The sequence below is a fragment of the Hakea prostrata genome, chromosome 9 (genome assembly GCF_041222555.1).
Source record: "Hakea prostrata isolate BN-2017 chromosome 9, UWA_Hpros_2, whole genome shotgun sequence".
In the NCBI taxonomy this organism is placed as follows: domain Eukaryota; kingdom Viridiplantae; phylum Streptophyta; class Magnoliopsida; order Proteales; family Proteaceae; genus Hakea; species Hakea prostrata.
Window position 1 is genome coordinate 58,619,634 of NC_142608.1, and position 18,651 is coordinate 58,638,284.

General features: G+C 36.9%; 1 protein-coding gene across 1 annotated transcript; it reads right to left on the reverse strand.

Moving 5' to 3' along the window:
• Positions 1 to 12,268: 12,268 nt before the first annotated feature.
• On the reverse strand, positions 12,269 to 17,557 carry LOC149005775 (membrane magnesium transporter-like protein). Its single transcript, XM_089169420.1, has 4 exons — positions 17,410 to 17,557; positions 17,216 to 17,268; positions 17,038 to 17,138; positions 12,269 to 12,659 (listed from the first exon to the last, which is right to left on the reverse strand). The coding sequence occupies exons 1-4, from the start codon at positions 17,480 to 17,482 to the stop codon at positions 12,566 to 12,568; spliced, it is 321 nt and encodes a 106-aa protein (XP_089025546.1). The 5' UTR covers positions 17,483 to 17,557; the 3' UTR covers positions 12,269 to 12,565.
• Positions 17,558 to 18,651: the final 1,094 nt, after the last annotated feature.

Below are 18,651 nucleotides of genomic sequence, written 5' to 3' on the forward strand. Positions count from 1 at the left end.
GAACTATTTGACTGAAGGAGCTGTTGTAGTTGAGATGCAATCTGTTCAAGAGAACCCTGAAAATCTGAAGAGCCTGCTTGCGCAACAATTTTTGGATTTGATGTTTTAGTGGTGGTCTGATCTTTAGAAGGACGCAAGTGAGGGTGCAACTACCAGCATCGTTCTTTAGAATGACCATCACAATTACAATGATCAAAATGATAAGTAGGTCTTCCACAACCTTTCCCAAGATGACAACCGTAAGAGACTTGATTTCCAGAGCCAGAATTAGGAAAAATATTTGTTTTTGCAACATGGGCAATAGTATCACTTGGATCAATCCCTGTTTTAGATTCAAATTGCATAACATGTCTTCTAGTTTCTTCCCTCTGAATAATTGCACAAACAGTAGTGAATGTGGGATATCTGAATTCATAAGTATCTGTCTTTTTAAGTCTTCATATTCAGGACGAATACTGGCTAACAGTTGAAAGACATGGTCATGCTCATCTCTCTTCACATATTCATCAATAGTTTGGGATGGGGACGATACTGACGAAGTTCGTCCCATTTCTTTTTAAGGTTTCCAAGATGGTCAGAAAAAGACTAAGAAGAGCCTTGCTCAACATAGGCAATCTCTTGTTGCAGTTCATAGATTCTAGAGGAATTATCAGCTTATCCATACATGAGTCTCAATGCATCCCACAGAGATTTAGCCGTTTCAGAGTAATCAAAAATCTCATATATCTGAAGTTTTATGAAATTAAAAAGCCAAGTCATAATTTGGTTATCATTAGCAAGCCATTCATCATATTTGGGGTCAGCAATATCAAGGGCTTTGGTTTGTCTATTAACATGACCAATTTTAGAATGCCCACCTAAGGCAACAGTTATTGCACAAGACCAAGTCAAAAAATTTCTCTCATTGAGTAAGGTGGAAGTGAGACGACCAGTGGATTCATATGAAACATTTGGGCCAGTCATGATAAATACTCCAATCAACAACCAAGCAATTGAAAAGAAACTTCTTCAACCAAGCAACCAAGCAACACGTGGGATTCTGTTCTGCCTTTTTTTTTTTTGGGAAACGAACTCAGAAGGGCCAAAAGGTTTACGTGAAACCCAATAGTCTCCACCACTCTTTGTTTTTTTTGTTTTTTTTTTTTGGAGAAACGAAAGCAGAGAAAGGCACCGCGTGAAACCCAAAAAGTACTTTTGGGTTTTTTTTTTGGTAACAAACAAAAAAAATATGAAAAGGTTTTAATACGTAGCTGATGTAAATTTCTCGATCTTCTGCGGCTCTATTCTTTTCCAGCAGATTTGTTTTAGATAGGTGGAAAGATGGATGGCTGCAACGGTAATTCAATGATCTGATCCGGCAGCGTCCCAAAAATGAGATTTGAGGTACAAAAAAAATTCCGTCGAGTTGCCGAAGAGACGAAAAAAATCGCTTCAAAAACGTGCGCACATCGAACAAATCCAGGTATGCTCTGATACCATGTACAGATGGAATACTCGATTCAAGAAATAACGCGCTCGAACAAATTCAGGTATGCTCTGATACCATGTACAGAATGAATACTCAATTCAAGAACGAGCGCGCATCGAACAAATCCAGGTATGCTCTGATACCATGTACAGAATGAATACTCGATTTTAACGTGGTTTGATCTTCAATGTGAAGTCTACGTCCACGGTGAAATCCCAATCAATTATATTCTGGGGAGAACCTTTATTATCTTTAAATAGAGATGGTAGTGTACATGATGTAGTATTTTACAATGAGTAGAGTTCTACAGAGAATGTGAACTTTTACAATGCTTAGGACTATTAGTTTTTATATTATACTGAAAGACTAATATCCGATAACATGAATCTAATAATACCGGGAATGAGATGTATGATATAGCCGTTGCTGGATCTGGATTGGTGACGGGAGGGAAGACTGATTGCATGAGATCTGCCGGACTTAGATTGGTGACGGGAGGAAGACTGACTGAATGGATATGGATTGGTGACGGGAGGGAAGACTGATTGAATGAGATCATCAAACTCCCTGGCTCTGGATTTGACGCCGGCGACGACGCCGCTCCCGCCTTGTATACAGTATACTCTGAATGGCGGTTTTATGCTCTTTGTTGAGATGGATGCGAAGGCTTTTTTTCAAAGTGAACACCCGAAGACAGAAAGAACATTGGTGATACGTATTTCCATGCTTGAAATCACCGAACCCCTTCTTAACCTTTTTCTCCAGAAGCTTCTAGTAACTGCACGCCAGTGATTGAGAGTAATGGAAGAGCTTCTGGTAACTGAGCTTCATAGTTCAAGAGTGAGTGAATCAATCAGTGAACGTGAACAGTAGGTATGCTCTGATACCATGTATAGATGGAATACTCGATTCAAGAAAGAACGCGCTAGAACAAATCCAGGTATGCTCTGATACCATATACAGAATGAATACTCAATTCAAGAACGAGCGCGCATCGAACAAATCCAGGTATGCTCTGATACCATGTACAGAATGAATACTTGATTTTAACGTGGTTAGATCTTCAATGTGAAGTCTACGTCCACGGTGAAATCCCCAATCAACTATATTCTAGGGAGAATCTTTATTATCTTTAAATAGATATGGTAGTGTACATGATGTAGTATTTTACAATGAGTAGAGTTTTACAGAGAATGTAAACTTTTACAATGCTTAGGACTATTAGTTTTTATGTTATATTGAAAGACTAATATCCAATAACATGAATCTAATAATACCGGGAATGAGATTTATGATATAGCCGCTGCTGGATCTGGATCGGTGACGGGAGGGAAGACTGATTGCATGAGATCTGCCGGACCTGGATTGGTGACGGGAAGAAGACTGATTGAATGGATCTGGATTGGTGACGGGAGGGAAGACTGATTGAATGAGATCATCAAACTCCCTAGCTCTAGATTTGACGCCGGCGACGACGCCGCCGCTCCTGGCATGCATACAATATACTCTGAATGGCGATTTTATGCTCTTTGTTGAGATGGCTGCGGAGGTTCTTCTTCAGTGTGAACACCCGAAGACAGAAGGAACATTGGTGATACGAATTTCCATGCTTGAAATCACCGAACCCCTTCTTAACTTTTTTCTCCAGAAGCTTCTGGTAACTGCATGCCAGTGATTGAGAGTGATGGAAGAGCTTCTAGTAACTGAGCTTCATAGTTCAAGAGTGAGTGAATCAATCAGTGAACGTGAACAGTAGGTATGCTCTGATACCATGTACAGATGGAATATTCGATTCAAGAAAGAACACGCTAGAACAAATCCAGGTATGCTCTGATACCATATACAGAATGAATACTCAATTCAAGAACGAGCGCACATCGAACAAATCCAGGTATGCTCTGATACCATGTACAAAATGAATACTCGATTTTAACGTGGTTCGATATTCAATGTGAGGTCTACGTCCACGGTGAAATCCCCAATCAACTATATTCTTGGGAGAACCTTTATTATCTTTAAATAGATATGGTAGTGTACATTCTACTGACAACCTTATATGGAAGACTCAAACCCAAAGGACAGAAGACCCAATGCAGTCTTCAACTAAGTAGGTAACAGAATAAACTACAGTAATAAAAAAAACTGCCTAGAAACTGGACTGAACTTACAAAATCCTTATGTAGCCTTGATGAAATTAATAACAAAATATTTTAGAAGAAAAACTGTTACTTAAATAACCCCATAAGCGTGTAACCATATTAAAGCCCATTAAAATTGTACATTGCAGTGAAAACACATGGGATCAAGTCAACACATGCATACTGGCTACCAACTTTATTCTTATTTCTAATAAAATAAGCCCATTTAGGTGTTTAACTGCATTAAAGTATTGGTCTGTAGAATGCTACTGCACTTATTGGGACTTCAGTTTACACCTGCGCATTTAGTTTTAGTATTCAATATTACCCTTAATTATTTTTAATTTGCTGTTATTTTGTTTTCCCTTTCAATGTGTTATGGAGGTGGTATTAGACTTGATTGCATTTCTCACTTAACATAAATCTGTTTTCAATGCAGGTTTTCCTGTGCCTATTGCTTAAGATCAAATCTATTGACAAAAAAAATAAGATTCTAATTTATGGTAGTTCGTTGATTTTATGAGCTTTATCTGATGGTTTTTACTTTCTTGAATATGATCTACTGATTGTTTGGACCAAAAGAAAGTATGATCGTCATCACTTTAATCTCGATCAATGAATAAGTCAGAAATTTGATTTGCCATAGTTGCTTTAGTATTGTATTCTTCACCCTCTTAATTGACTTTTCAGTTACACATCTGTTGTGATTGAATGCTGAAAATTAAATTATTTTCATATCCTTCACTTTTTCTTGTTAGATTGAGGCACAAGGGCTCCATTTGACACTTGAATCATTGGCCTCCCTTCCACCTTTTTCAGCAACTACTTCTAATGTAGAGGGTTTAAATGGAGGGAATTTTAAACCTGAAGTTGCGAAAACTGGGTTGGGATCATCTGCAGTAATGACAACTGCAGTCGTAGCCCAGACTGCTCATTGTATTGCTCAAGGGAAGGTTGGCAGTGGGTTTGATGTCAGCGTTGCGATCTATGGCGATCAACGCTATGTTCGTTTTTTACCAGGAGTGCTCTCTTCTGCTCAGGTTCTCTTCTTTCTCTTTCTCTCTCTCAGAGATATATGTGTGGATGGTATAGTTTTTGTTCTTTCTGTGGGTATTTATGTGTGTATATTGGGTTGGGGGAGATTTAGATGGAGTGAATGTAGGAGATTGAATATGACCTATAGCTAGAGTGTCCAGTATGACAAAAGCATACTGAAACATATAAAAATGTGTAGTTGGGGTAGTGTGACCATGTTATTTGATGACCTCCTAACATAGAGGCTATAGGCGCGACCTGGTTTCTTGAATCTGAACTATCATTGTTACATTAGTGTCTCAAGAACTTTGTGTGGATTAACTGAGAATATTCCTATAATGATTTTTATATAATTATTGATGTACTTGGCACAATGGTCGGTGGACCACAGTTGTAGCCTGAGGTCAAGGTTTTGAAACAACCTCTCAGCAAAAATTATTGGAGTAAGGCTGCATAAGAAAATTGCCCCTCAGACTCTGCTTGTGCGGAAGCCTTGGGCATTGGCTTTGGCCTTCCGCCCTTTTATTGATGTACTTGATGGTTGGGTGATGGGTGTTATTTTCTAGTTAACTAACTAAATTTGACAAGTTGTTGACTATTAACCTGCCGTAGCAATTAATATCATGTCCCATGCTGTATATTTTTATTAATCTTCTCTCTTTAAAGAGAAGCTCTGAATCATCTTACTTTTACAAAAAAAAAAAAAAAAAGAAAGAAAGAAAGAAAAGAAGGATATATGGCTTCGGGTGTGAGTTTCTCCATGTATCACCCAATACTAGCAGTTTCAAATTACACAGTATTAGCAAACTGTTGTAAAAACTAATAGTCTAATGAAACTAATAACTTATTCAACTTCATTGCAATAAATGAGCTTCCCCATCCCCGTCTGGCAAGCCTTTAGGCATTCTTTTGGTCCCTTAAAAAGGGTTGCATCCAACCATGCTTTTGGTTTGTGTGTATGTGTGCCTGCAATCAGTGCCAACTAATGGGCAAATTTTTTCCAGAGAACATCAATTGATGATTCTCCCTTTGAACAATAACGTAAAGACAAAACACTTTAATCTGAGTAAATGATAACAATCATATATTTGGTAGTTTATCATTGCAGGATGCTGTCAAAGAAAGCCATTGCACGAGGTCATTACTGATGTTATAAAAGGAAACTGGGATCACGAGAAGACTAAGTTCCCCTTGCCACCATTGATGAATCTTGTGGGTATACCATAATTTTCCATCGCATGCATGGCTTACACTGTTTTTCCTTGTTAAAGAATTCTTTTTACCAGGAATATATGTTTTGTGCAAGTTATAACATATCGATTGGGATTTTTGCAGCTCTTAGGTGAACCTGGAACAGGAGGATCATCAACGCCATCAATGGTAGGTGCTGTTAAGAAATGGCAAATATCTGAAACTCAAAATGCACAAGATACATGGAAAAGGTTAGCGGAGGGGAATTCAGAACTCAAACTACAACTCACTACGCTGAGCAAATTCGCAGAAAAGCAGTGGGATACCTACAGATATGTTATCAACAAGTGCAGTGAGCATAAATGCGGCCAGGTAAATACATATAAATCAAATACAGGCACTAGCTGTAGCTGGTCAGTGTGAATGAAAAGTGTTAAGTGAGTCTTCCTAAAACAGACGATTTGCCACATTGTTGAATAGCAACATCTTTCTTATTACAGAACAAAGCAAAAAAAAATAATTGAGACAGATGTAGATTCATTCTAAGTAGAGGAAGAGGTTTGGCAGCATGCTGCTAAAAGAAAGATAAGGCTAAGGATATTGGCCCTCTTTTGTTCTCTGTTTTTTTGGTATTGCAATAGCTCAACTAGGTAGCTCCAGTAGGGTTGATTTTGTTGGCTAAATCATGAATATAGTGCAAAGCAAGTTCCAAGTAATTTGACAGGGGCTTGTTCTGCTTTATTGGGGCTAATTAAACTCTCTTTTTGCTTGTGATAAATGTTAGATGTTTCTCTGTCTCCCCATTTCCTAGGCTTGTGAATTCTATGGTGGGATTGCTGTCCATTTTGTTCAACCAAAAACATTTGCATGATGTGACTAGTTATTCTATGATACCAATGATAAATGGAAACCTGGCATGCCCAGACTTGGGTGGGTTGTCTATGGTTTGAAACTGTCTTGGGGTCAGTTTCTGCTCATCGCATGTTGAGGGTGAAAGCTTAGCTCAGTGATATATAGACCCTCATTGGAATATGATGGTGTTCCTCTTTCCTTTTGGTGATTAGAAAAAGAAGGATTAATGTCTTGGATTGCTACTTGACTTCCAGTTGGTTGGTTCAGGAAAAGCTTAAATTTTCTGTGAAAATGGTGGGGCTGGAAATTATTTTAACATAGAAAATGCTTATGTTATGGATTTGGGTCCTTTGAACATCCGAGCATGATGCTTCATCTGTATTTCTCGTATTATCTTTAACAACCCCGATGGTGTCAATTGATATATGTCATCTTTTCATCAAAAGACAAAATTAATAGAATTGGTCAACCATCTACAAGGATAAACCTGAGGTCCATCCTATTATTCTGATTTTGCTCATGTTGGTGCCATTGTAGTGTTTGATACTTGCATCATTGTTTGGATTGTCTATTTTTAGCCTGACAAAATGGTCTCCTAACTCTGATTTTCTATGTATGAGATACTAGAAATCTCTCTATGTTCCACATTACAGAAGTCTAATTTGTTTAAATACGTAAATGGATGTGCTGGTTTTACATTGTTATTAATTTGCTTTGTTCTTCCTACAGATAGAGCCCAAGTCACAAACTCAGCCCAAGATGATCCTTGTAATCATGGAGTTAACTCATCTCCAGTATATCAGAAGGAATCATGTCACCTTCCTTGAATTCAATAATAAAATCCTTGGCTGGTGAAGAAAATTTTATTTTCCCTTCATCATGAATCAGCGCGGCTTGCTCATAATGAATTTGTGCTTTCTCATCGTTGATCTCCCGCACGACTATAACCGCAACAAATAGAATCTGGATAAAGAACATCAGAAGAGCCACAAAGAAAACCACAATTCCCATCATCCGTAGTTCTTCATACCCATGAAGCCAAGCAATAGCAAAGTAAAAAACAGTTGCCACAAGTGAAACCCACATGATGTTGTGGTACAACAGTTCAAGAATCAATCTCCAGATCGAAGGGCCTTCAACATTGTCCATGTCCAACTCCATCAAGCCAAAGATCCAACGCAGTAGAAGAACCTATACAGCAACAGAGAAATCAGCAACTGGGTTTCTGTAAAGGTGAGACTTTCTGAAGAACAAGGCTTACACAAACACTGGGCAGAATAATTGTGTACTTATAACAGAGCAGAACAGAGCAGAGATTCGGTTAGATCAGGTTTATGTACAATTCGAATTTAAACCTGAGAGAAGTATTTGAATCAGAGAGGAAATTGGAGTTTTGGTTTATTACAAATAACAGATGACAGTTTGTTATGAATAATGATTATAACTTCTTAACAACCCCAAAAGATGAAGTAGGTTGCTTGCAAATCTTCGCCTTAAAAAAATACAAGATTACTGATAGCACTGAAAAACTTGATGACGCGTTATTGAAGCCATAACATAAGCATTATTAGTCCAGACGGGATCAATAAAAGCAAAGTCAAGGAAGGAACTCCACAAAACAGGCAAAATCTTTACCAGAAACCAGTCAAAGATATCCCCAAGAAATGCACAACATTAGAATTTAAAACAAGGAATTCCTGCAATTAATTACAAAGATACAAAGTTATATATAGCTATATTGCAAAAACAAAGACTTGTTTTTGGCTATAATAACTACTAAGATCAGTCTAAGACAACTACTAGAGAAAGAGAAAGAACTGAACTAATGAGAGCTTCTAGAGATCAGAGCACAACTGAACAATTTCAAATTAAACACCTTTTAATCTCTATCATTTGAAACTAGGCACCTTATTTCTCTTATAGTATTTGATTAATTTGTAGATGGTGCAAAAGCTACCATACAAGATTTGAAGCAGCGATCAAGTGATTGGAGATTACTGTATGCACTCAAAATTTATTCAGGTAACAGTCCAATTTATTAGTAGAATGGTTGAGAACCTCACTATGAAAAAAGTGCCTTTGTAGTCAAAAAAATTTTGGATAATAGATTATACACCCTTAGATTCTCTAAATTCACAAAGGCTAGCCATGTGAAACCTCTAACAAAAGAGAGATTGTTTCTAAAATCGCATTCACATGAAACCCTAGCTCCATTGCTGACCTCAAGTGAATCTTATCTTGGTTGCAATGGTGATTTTAACACTAACACCTAATGATAGAGGAGGGTAACAAAAGACCCAATTTCCTCAGAAAGGTATCAAGAAAAAACTTTTGGGAAACTAATTTCCGAGATTGGAGTCATTGTATGGAATGTGTTGACGGTATAGGAAACAAGCCTACAAATTTTGAGTGCACACGGCGGTATAGGAAACTGTTTAGTTGAAACAAAGATGGACATCAGCTAAAATTGCTGCTGCAACAAAATAGGGTTTCACTTGGGCTCACTTTTGTGAATTTAGAAAATCCAAAGGTAAAAATAATCCTTGTTTATACATTGGCTCTCAGGTACAAAATGAGCCACTTCAAATAAGTTCATTGCTCCGGCCTAAAATACGATTAATCTGGCATAAGCTACATGAGCCCTGAGTAATTTACTAGATAAATTGAGCCCCGAGTAATTTACTGGATAAATTGCATTTCATCAAGCATACCCATTACAAATTTCATTCCGATCAAATGAAATTTTGCAACTATCAATACATCTCACAGTAGCAAAAATGTATTGATCTGAAATATATAAAGATTCAGTGATTCATATTTTGCCAACCAATCCTTCTTAGTCCACACCTTTGTCAAGAAAATTCCTCTCTTGTAATTCTTTACATAGGGATTCAGAAAATATATGGATTGAACTTTCTAACAAAATAACCAAAAAATTCCTTCTACCTACCTATAAAGTGAAAACTAATCTATTTCTCGTAAGAAAACAACCAAAATTGCACCCAAAGACATTGAGTAAAAATATCACTCAGAAGATGAAGATGAAGATGAAGAAGAAAAAGAAGAAGAAGAAGATGAAGAAGAAGAAGATGAAGATGAATCCTGTTCAACCTCACCGTGGGGTTGAGTTCTAACAATGAAATCCTTGGCAATTAAAGAAGAAATCTTTTTGTTCAGGGCTTTCATTCGTGCTTTCTCAGCGTCAATCTTCCTGGAGCCATGAATTGCATGGAATGCAATCATGATGCAGCCATGAATTGTAGCGAATGCAATCATGACCAAGCGCATTATCATAAAAATCCTAAAAATCCGAAAATAAACCGCAATTCCCATCATCGGTTTTCCATGAGAATAGTAGTCAACAGTAAAGCCAGCGAAAGCAGAAACAAAAGCCGCAACTATGACCACCCCAATGCACTTTTTGAAGTGTCGAGGAACGAAAATCCAAACCAAAGGGATTTCATAAAACTTCAAATTAATCAACGCCCATAACAATTCCCATTTCTTGGCAGGTGATATCCATCCATATTCCTCCATCAAGATTCAGTGCTACGGAATAGAAACTCAAGCAAAAAGAAAAAGCAAAAACCAACACAAGTATGAGATGCTTACACAAAATACTAGGCAGTAATGAGTATTTATAACAGAAAGAAAAAGCAAAAACCAACACAAGTATAAGATGCTTACACAAAATACTAGGTTGCAATGAGTATTTATAACAGAAACAAAGCAGAGCAGAATAGAGATTCAGTTACACAAAGTGGAGTTTGGTTTGTTACAAACAAATCATAACAGTTTGTTATGAACAATTATTCGAAACTTGAAAAGTCAAAATTCCTAATAACAAATCCACAACAAATCTTATCTTGGTTTTAGAGATAATTGTTATCTAGTGATTTTGAATTTGATTTTCAAATTTAAATCCACAACAAATCTTATCTTTATTTTTTTTAAACAATTTTTTACAAGCATGCCAAAACTCAGCTACTGAGAGAGTCCCCATGTACAGGGGCGGACCTACTAAAGATGTCCCCCCGGATTACTAAAAAATTTTCATAATTGCCTGTATTTTCTCATTTTATATGTTAATTTCCTTTTATTTTTCCAGTTTTTTCTCTTCTTACATGTGAAATTTCACTATTTGCCCCCCTCTCCCAATATTGAGAATAAATTTTAAAGGTAAAATAATGTGTATAAATGTCATCTCTATCTAAAAACTAATTCATCAATCCCTATTTATTCTCCCCTCTTATCTCTCACATTTTTTCTTCCTATTTATTCTCTCATCTTTCTATAAACGTGGGTTAAAGGATTATTTTTGAAAAAAAAAACCTTATTACATATTTAAAATGTCATTTTTAATTAGAAACTCCTCAATCTCTATTTATTCTCTCATATCTCATATCTCATCTCTCTTCTCTCCTCTATTTTTTCCTATTTATTATCTTCAGTTTATTTTTGCATATTTATTCTTCTCACACACGGAATTTTTGGAAAAAAATCTTCTCCACAATTAGGTGCTCTTTTTCTTTCTCAATTTATTTATTGTTTATATTTTTCTCATTTTTTAAATATTTTTTGATATCATATTCTCTATTTCTTTATTTTTTTCTGCAATTTTTTTATTGGATTTTATATTGTGAATAAAATGTCTATAATTAGTAAATTCACTAACCACCATTAGTTTGTATATCTTACCTTAAAAAAAAATGGTTTGCATCTAACTTTTTAGGGTTGAAGTCATGTGTAATTTTTTTTGTGCTGATACTTTAATTTACAAATTTTTGTCAAATATGTGTGGGCCCCACAAAATATATGTAGACTATCCTTAATATAGTAATATAATACATAGATGATACCTCAATAGGTCTTATAAGGGCCCACACAACATGTGTAGCGTAAAAACATTGGTGCTTCCCTAATCCGAACTTCTATTCTTCGGCCTCCCCCAATATTGAATCCTGGTTCCGCCACTGCCCATGTAGCACAAATTTTATCGTATGAAACTGATCTTCTTCACAGATTAAAGCGTGGAGAACATTTCAATTCAAATGAGTTTTATAATCTTGTATTAATTATAGTTTGCTCTTTCACTATTTGCCATTCTTGTGAATGTAATGAGACATAGACTTGGATTTCACTCCTATTGTAATTAGTCTCTGACTCCTGACTTGTCGTTAATGTATTTCATTCTTCTTACACCAGAGCAAGCTTGGGAGTTGGGACAGCAAGGAGACCATGGCCCCTGATCAACCTGGTCCCTAGACTTGTTCGCATTGCTTCAATTTTACGTAATTAATAGTTGTTTTAACGAGCATCCTAGTTGAAACTTGAAACCCATCAGTTGTCAGCTAGTTTTGATGGAGTTGAAATCCATGGAAGCAGATAAAGAATTATAACCCAGTGAGTATATATGAACAATTGATATCACCTCCAATCAGCCAACCATGAAACTCCAGTAGAGTTACCCACACAGGAAGGAATCTGTTCTATTAACTTAGGAATTCGTGAACAACGGCCACCAAAAGATAAAATAAATATTTATTGTTACTCTCCTCTCAGATGTCTCACCTTTGATTTCCCTAACAAAATGACCTTCTGATCATCTGATGTTATCTTGCACACAAATAATTAATAACCTTCATTCCAATTGAAATCAAGTTTTTTAAGGATTTTGCCTTCAATGAATATTTGAGCTTACATGAGGTTTACAACGAGTCCAAAAATAGAGATCTGACAGAACACAAAAACTGAATGCACTAAGAAAATCATCAGAAAGTGAATCACTATCCGAAATTTGTAAGGTTGATTAAGGAACTGAAGTTGGTGTCCTCGTACATCAGCTACCAGTTAACAAATATTACTTGACTTAGAATTGCAATCAAATTTTCAGCTTCAAATCCATCTCTGAGAGGGATAACTTGCCGCGGTGATTAAATACCATGAAGTCCGGGTTGTCGGGTAATGAAACAATCCTGCATTGTAAAATATTGCACAACTGCTATTAGATAATAAAACTCCAATGTTTGACACTCCAACATGACCAAATACTGCAACTGAAAATTCCAACTACCAAAAACGTGTACTGGATGAATTGAATGGAAACATTTTCTATGAACATCCTTTACAAAATTATATTTACAAAACAGCAAAGATGGTTACTATTGAATTCCAAACATAGTTTTAGATTTTAAGTAGAGCCTTGCTGTTTGTACATAGGTCCTTAATTAAAAATGTAAGCATTGCCCATAAACTGGATGTTTCATGCATCATACATCACAATGGACATGATGCAATTGCCATAGCCCTTAGTAAAGACCCCCCCCCCTTTTTTTTTTTTTTCCTACACTTATACCTGGGTCCTGGAGCAAGGATCTACAAATATATGAAATCATCAGATTGTAATAATTTTCTGAAATGATTCTCCTTCTGTTTCCCCTTGTTGCTGCCCCTACCAAACTAACTAGAAAACTCCTCCCTTTCCTCCTGTCTTCCCCTGGGCCCCCAACCCAGCAAAAGAGGGGGGGGGGAATCTGCTTTCAACACACAAACCAACTGATCTGTTTCATAAAGGAATGATTAAGATACATAAATCTGAAAGAGAAACAATACCGGAATAGGTTACTGGGGAGAAAAACAATACTCCAATAGGCCTAAAGTGTCTAAAAGTTACAAGCTAAAGCAACCATCGGATAGGCTGCCATTGTACTCAGTACTAGTTGGATTCCCCACTAAAACCTTTATGATATGACAATGTGTTGCAGATCCACTGCAGCCCCATTTAGAAAAATGGGCCAGCTGCTAGATATGGGTTGGATGCTCATATAGTCACATCCAAGTAATATAATTGCTGGATGACCTTTATTGTACATGAATTCTACATTCGAGACAGCCTTCCTATTAACATGACATCTCCTTACCCTTTACTGGAAGTCTGGAAAGGATACCACGTAGATAGCAAAACCATGAAAATCGTCAATCAGCCAGGACTATACATCAAAAACATATGCACATATGAGCACAAGTAGACACTAGTGTGACACAGGAAATGAATTCCTAGAAGATTAGTTATGCCTCCATTTCCTTGTTTTGCCAGAAAGTCTGCAATATCATTCACTGTCCTTGGCTTCCTCCAGAACAAGAAGTTCCCACTAGGCAACACTCCAAGAAGCCTCCTTGTAAAAGCACATCACTCCCTCATTCATTGTTTTATGATTCCCCTCCCCCCTCTACCCTCTATATGGCAAAGTGACCTAATTCTGTCACTAATTTCTAGCAAATTTGTGTTTCCTTTTTTAGAACAGGTTTAGAACCTTAAAAGTTGGGATCTATTTTTGGAATGTATTCAGAATCAGTAAGTTGGATTTCCATTGCTTTTAAGACTGATGTAGAGCTGTATTTTTTTTTTTTTCAACTATAAATAAAGGATTAAGTGGCAGAGGCCACACCCACTGCAGAATCATCTCTGCCTCTTTCTTCTCCTCCTCATTTTCTTTCTCCTCTTCTTCTTCAGCTCTCTGATCTATTCTTCTAACTTGCAGTGCACCTCAGTAGGAGGTTCTAGTTTGTTATACTGATGATTGTGCTCCTACCAAAGACATCAGCATGCTGCAGATGTGACTAGCTACCATGATATCTACAGAGAGCTGCTGCTGAAACTGACACCCCAAACATATGTTTGGTCCATAGTAACTGTTCCAAACAGGTTCAACACAATAGCCAGATCACTTTCTTCACCAGGAAGCTTCTTATAACAACTCCAACCATGCAAGTTTAACCTAACTACTCCTACCATCTAGACAAACTGAATTAGAATAACTCTACCATCTCAGGACATCTTTCTTGAAAATTACTAATAAAATTTCATCAAATGGTGAAAACAGTAGAGAATGTCCTGTGCACAATGCTCCCACTACAGCAGGGTCTAGGAGGAGAAACTTATGCACCTATTCCCCACTTTGCAGCAAAGGCTATTTCACAAGAAAAATATAATAGTCAAACCGTATTTGTCAAAAAGTGAATAACAATACAACAACAATGATAAAATCATAACCAAAAAAAAAAATCATCTATTACACACCACCTATGCTCTGCCATAAAAGTATATTCACTCCTTGGATTGGCCAACCTGCAGAGTTTCGTGGCACATCTCAACTTGATGGTTGACCATGGATCAGAGTTTCTCCAGTCTAGCTTCAGCCTTCAGGTGTCTACTTCTCTCAGTATAATTGATACACGCCACCTATGCTCAGCCAGTATATTCACTCCTTGGATTGGCCAAATGCCAATTTCGTGGCACATCTCAACTTGATGGCTGACCATGTATAAGAGTTTCTCCAGTCTAGCTTTAACCTTCAGGTGCCTACCTCTCTCAGTGTAATAGACATTTTCAAACTTGCCACAAGTATTATGCAGTGTGATATGCAATTGTGCAGAAACTAACAACAGGAACGAATGTTGCTACAGGCAAAATGCCCAACAAGTCTAAACACCATTCAAGAACATAACTGTCACAGAGGCTAAGCAATCCAAGAAATTGGAGAGGGTAAAAAAATATTGAAGTCAACGATAGCAAGAGGGCCAAGGCAACCAACCAAGATGCCCAGCGAGGCAACTCCTTGATAACCATGTTTAAGAATGGAGTATTCACAGCAAATGCAGTGGTGCCTACTCCTAATCACAACTAAATACAGAAAAACAAAAAGAATCAAAGAAAGAAAAAGAAAAATATACACACACACACACAAACAAACAAAAAACAAAACAAAACAGTACAAAGCAAGAATCAATTTTTGCATTTATGTGCATCACAAGTTGGCAAAACGCTGGAAAAATCCGACTATATTATCTAGTCATCAAGCTTTCGATACAGGGCAACTGCAGAATTGGAAATCCTACAGGTTGTTAGACAGGGAAATAACCCTACCCAATTGGAAAAACAAAAGGAGGCAAGAAGGGATAAGTTATATCAATGAGGGATATAAAATATCAGATAGACAAATAAATGGATGAGATAGAATTCCAAGAGTGAGGGGGGAAAATAAAATAATAAAGAATTGGAGGGAAAAGAAAGAATGAAAAATAAACAAGGTCCACACAGAATGGAACTGAGACCATAAAGCAATAACAAATAGGATGAAATGGAATTGCTAGATTGTTTTGTAGGAAGGCTGCATCGTTGTTCTGATTCAGAATTATAAACAATGATAGGAAGAAGCTAATTAAGGAATTTGGAAGAATTAGATATCATCATTAAAAGCAAGGAGAAATCTTAAGAGAAAGAAACAGTATAAATAAACAAGACAAATCAGGAATGCACAGAACAGGCGAAACCCTTTAACAGCAACCAGCCGAAGATATCTCTAAGGAATGCACAATATTTACATGCAAAATAAGAAAATCATATAGTTGCAGAAGAAACCAAAACAAGGAACACATTTACATAGCTTTCCTGCAATTACAAAGATATAAAGTTAGAGCTATCCTGTAGAAACAAAGGTTTGTTTTGGGCTACAATAACTACTACTAATACTAGAGAGAGACAGGCTTTTTCTGACACAAGGTGATGAAGGAAACTCAGACATCAGTTCCTAATCCTAGCTAAACTGAACTATTGAGAGCTCCTAGAGATCAGCACACAACAGGACCATTTCAAATTAAACAGCTTAATCTCTGCTGTTTAAAACTAGGCACAATATTTCTCCATAATATTTGACTATTTTGTAGGTGGTGTAAAAACTAAAGATTTGGTGCAGCGATCAAGTAATTAGAACGAGATTACTGTATCCACTCAAAATGTATTTAACTAACAGAGAACAATGTGCCTTTTATCAAAGCTAAATCATGTATTTTCCTTTCCCAAATATTTCTGCGAATTTTATTATATTTGAAAGCACTCACAGTGTGCCGAACACCAAAAATCCAGGAAAACTATGGCACACCATAATATTTGGTGCAACTGACATGTAATCTTAATTGTTATCTTAATGTAATCTAGCACGCTCACATGTAAACACCTTCTATGAAACCAGAGAGTATCACAATGAGCGTAAGCACCAAAAAAGCCCATATTCACCGTTAATGAATGTTCCATAATCTCTCAATCTCCCAAAAAATAGCACTGGATGTAGAGAATACTTTTCATGCGGACAACAGGCAATACATTACACTGATAAAATTGCCGAACTAGCACATTCGATTTGGAGATTGACGGGTCCTAAAAGCTTGTTCACATCGAATATGTATAGAATATGAATAAAGCATGATAACTAAATAATAGCCTCCTCTCTATCTATATCGTTGTCTCCATATATTGACTAATCAACGAAAGAAAGAAAGGGATTCAAATCCAACCTGTTTTCATCCGAATGAGGGAGTATGGATAGGAATTCTCCCGGCACACTCAACGCCGCAAACATGCAGAAAGCTAAACTCAGGATCAGTTCAACCACCACCTGCATCATCGCGAAATTCAAGTTCCATAAGTACCACACCGTGTGAAAAACGAACGAGGGAGGGGACTATGATTTACATTCATCGGAGGTCCCGAGAATTCTTCCTCCAGGATCTTCAACAAACTTCTATCTGCGACAAAAACAAACAAATTTAAAATCAAAATACTCAATATAGATAAATTGAATATGCTTAATAATGCTTCGAAAACCTAATTTACTGATTCTGAGTCGTGAGTGAAGACGAAGAAGAATCGTGAAAGAGAGAGTTTACACTGAACAGTAGAGTAAGCTGCGTGACCCAGAATTGCAAGCCCGATCATCCCAATCAGGAAACCAATCCCCATCTTCACAATTCCAAACTCTTCGATCCTCTCAGTCCTCACCTTACCTTCTTCCTCGCTTCTTCTTTCTAATGCCCCTCCTCGTTCCTTAAGTCCTGTTTGGTTGTATAGAAACTCAAGAGTGATCCAAATCTCAGTCGCACACTTTTTTTTTTTTTTTTTTTTTTTCAGTTTTTTATTTAGAAATTAATATATTTCCTTCTGAATTTCAGAAGATGATATTTTAGTTAGAAATTAAGGGTAAGAAATCATGTTGACTAGGTTTTGGTAACTAAGGATGCTTTCTTGTGGTAATATTTTCAGTTATTCTCTGATGTAATTAGATGCCCTACTGGGGTATACTTTTCCACCATTGTTAAGGACATGTGGCACCTTGAGCTCTTAATTTACTTAATTAGGGATCTTATTCTACTACTTCATAGTTGATATTTAACTTGGTTTCTACTCTTCCATTGGAAGAGGATATCCCTTGGTTCATCCTTCAATCACTCAATGCAAGGTTGGTAGAGTAGTAAGATCTATATTTCTCAATGGAGAAATCATGGGTTCGACCCTTGCGGACAACAAAGCTCCCTCTGAGGATGTAATCAAGGTGCGCGCAAGCTAGTTATGATGAACCTTAGACACAAAAAAAAAAAAAAATTCAATCACCCAGGTAAAAGGTCATGATTGATTATTATACCTTTGAAGTTGGTCATGAATCCTATTTTGGGTACGCCGGATGATGGTTTCGCCATTAAACTCATGTGTCCAATGACTTTGTTCGTAGTTTACTTTTTCTAGATGTGGTTGTGTCTGCTGGTCATCATACTCGTCTGTGTGTGGCTACAAATGTGACACTCAAACCACTTTTAATTTTGAAAGACAATTGATTTTTAAACGTGGGCTGGTTGAAGTTGGGAAGTCATGACATCCGTTGGGGGGGGGGGGTTTTGGGGGGGGGGGGGGGGGCATTTATGGTTTCTTCAGGATTTTTGATCATGTACTAATGGTTTTCCCCTTCTCTTTCCGGATAAACGGTGGTTTCGCCGGCAAGATTTGACTATGAGATGAATCAAAGAGGCGGAAGAAACGTAGAACGTTACTTTTCAACTAGTTTTGTCATCAGTGAAAACCAACAAAGCCAGTGTCTAATATTGTATCCAGTAAAATCAAATAACCAAGTTGTATCT

Bases quoted from the DNA above. Each gene is read 5' to 3' on its own strand.
- LOC149005775 (XM_089169420.1), bottom strand. From the start codon at position 17,482: ATGGGGATTGGTTTCCTGATTGGGATGATCGGGCTTGCAATTCTGGGT. The intron at 17,269-17,409 runs GTAAACTCTCTC...TTTTTGTCGCAG, and splicing joins AGCTTACTCTACTGTTCAGT to ATAGAAGTTTGTTGAAGATC. The intron at 12,660-17,037 runs GTTGGATTTGAA...TTTACAATGCAG, and splicing joins CCTCATTCGGATGAAAACAG to GATTGTTTCATTACCCGACA.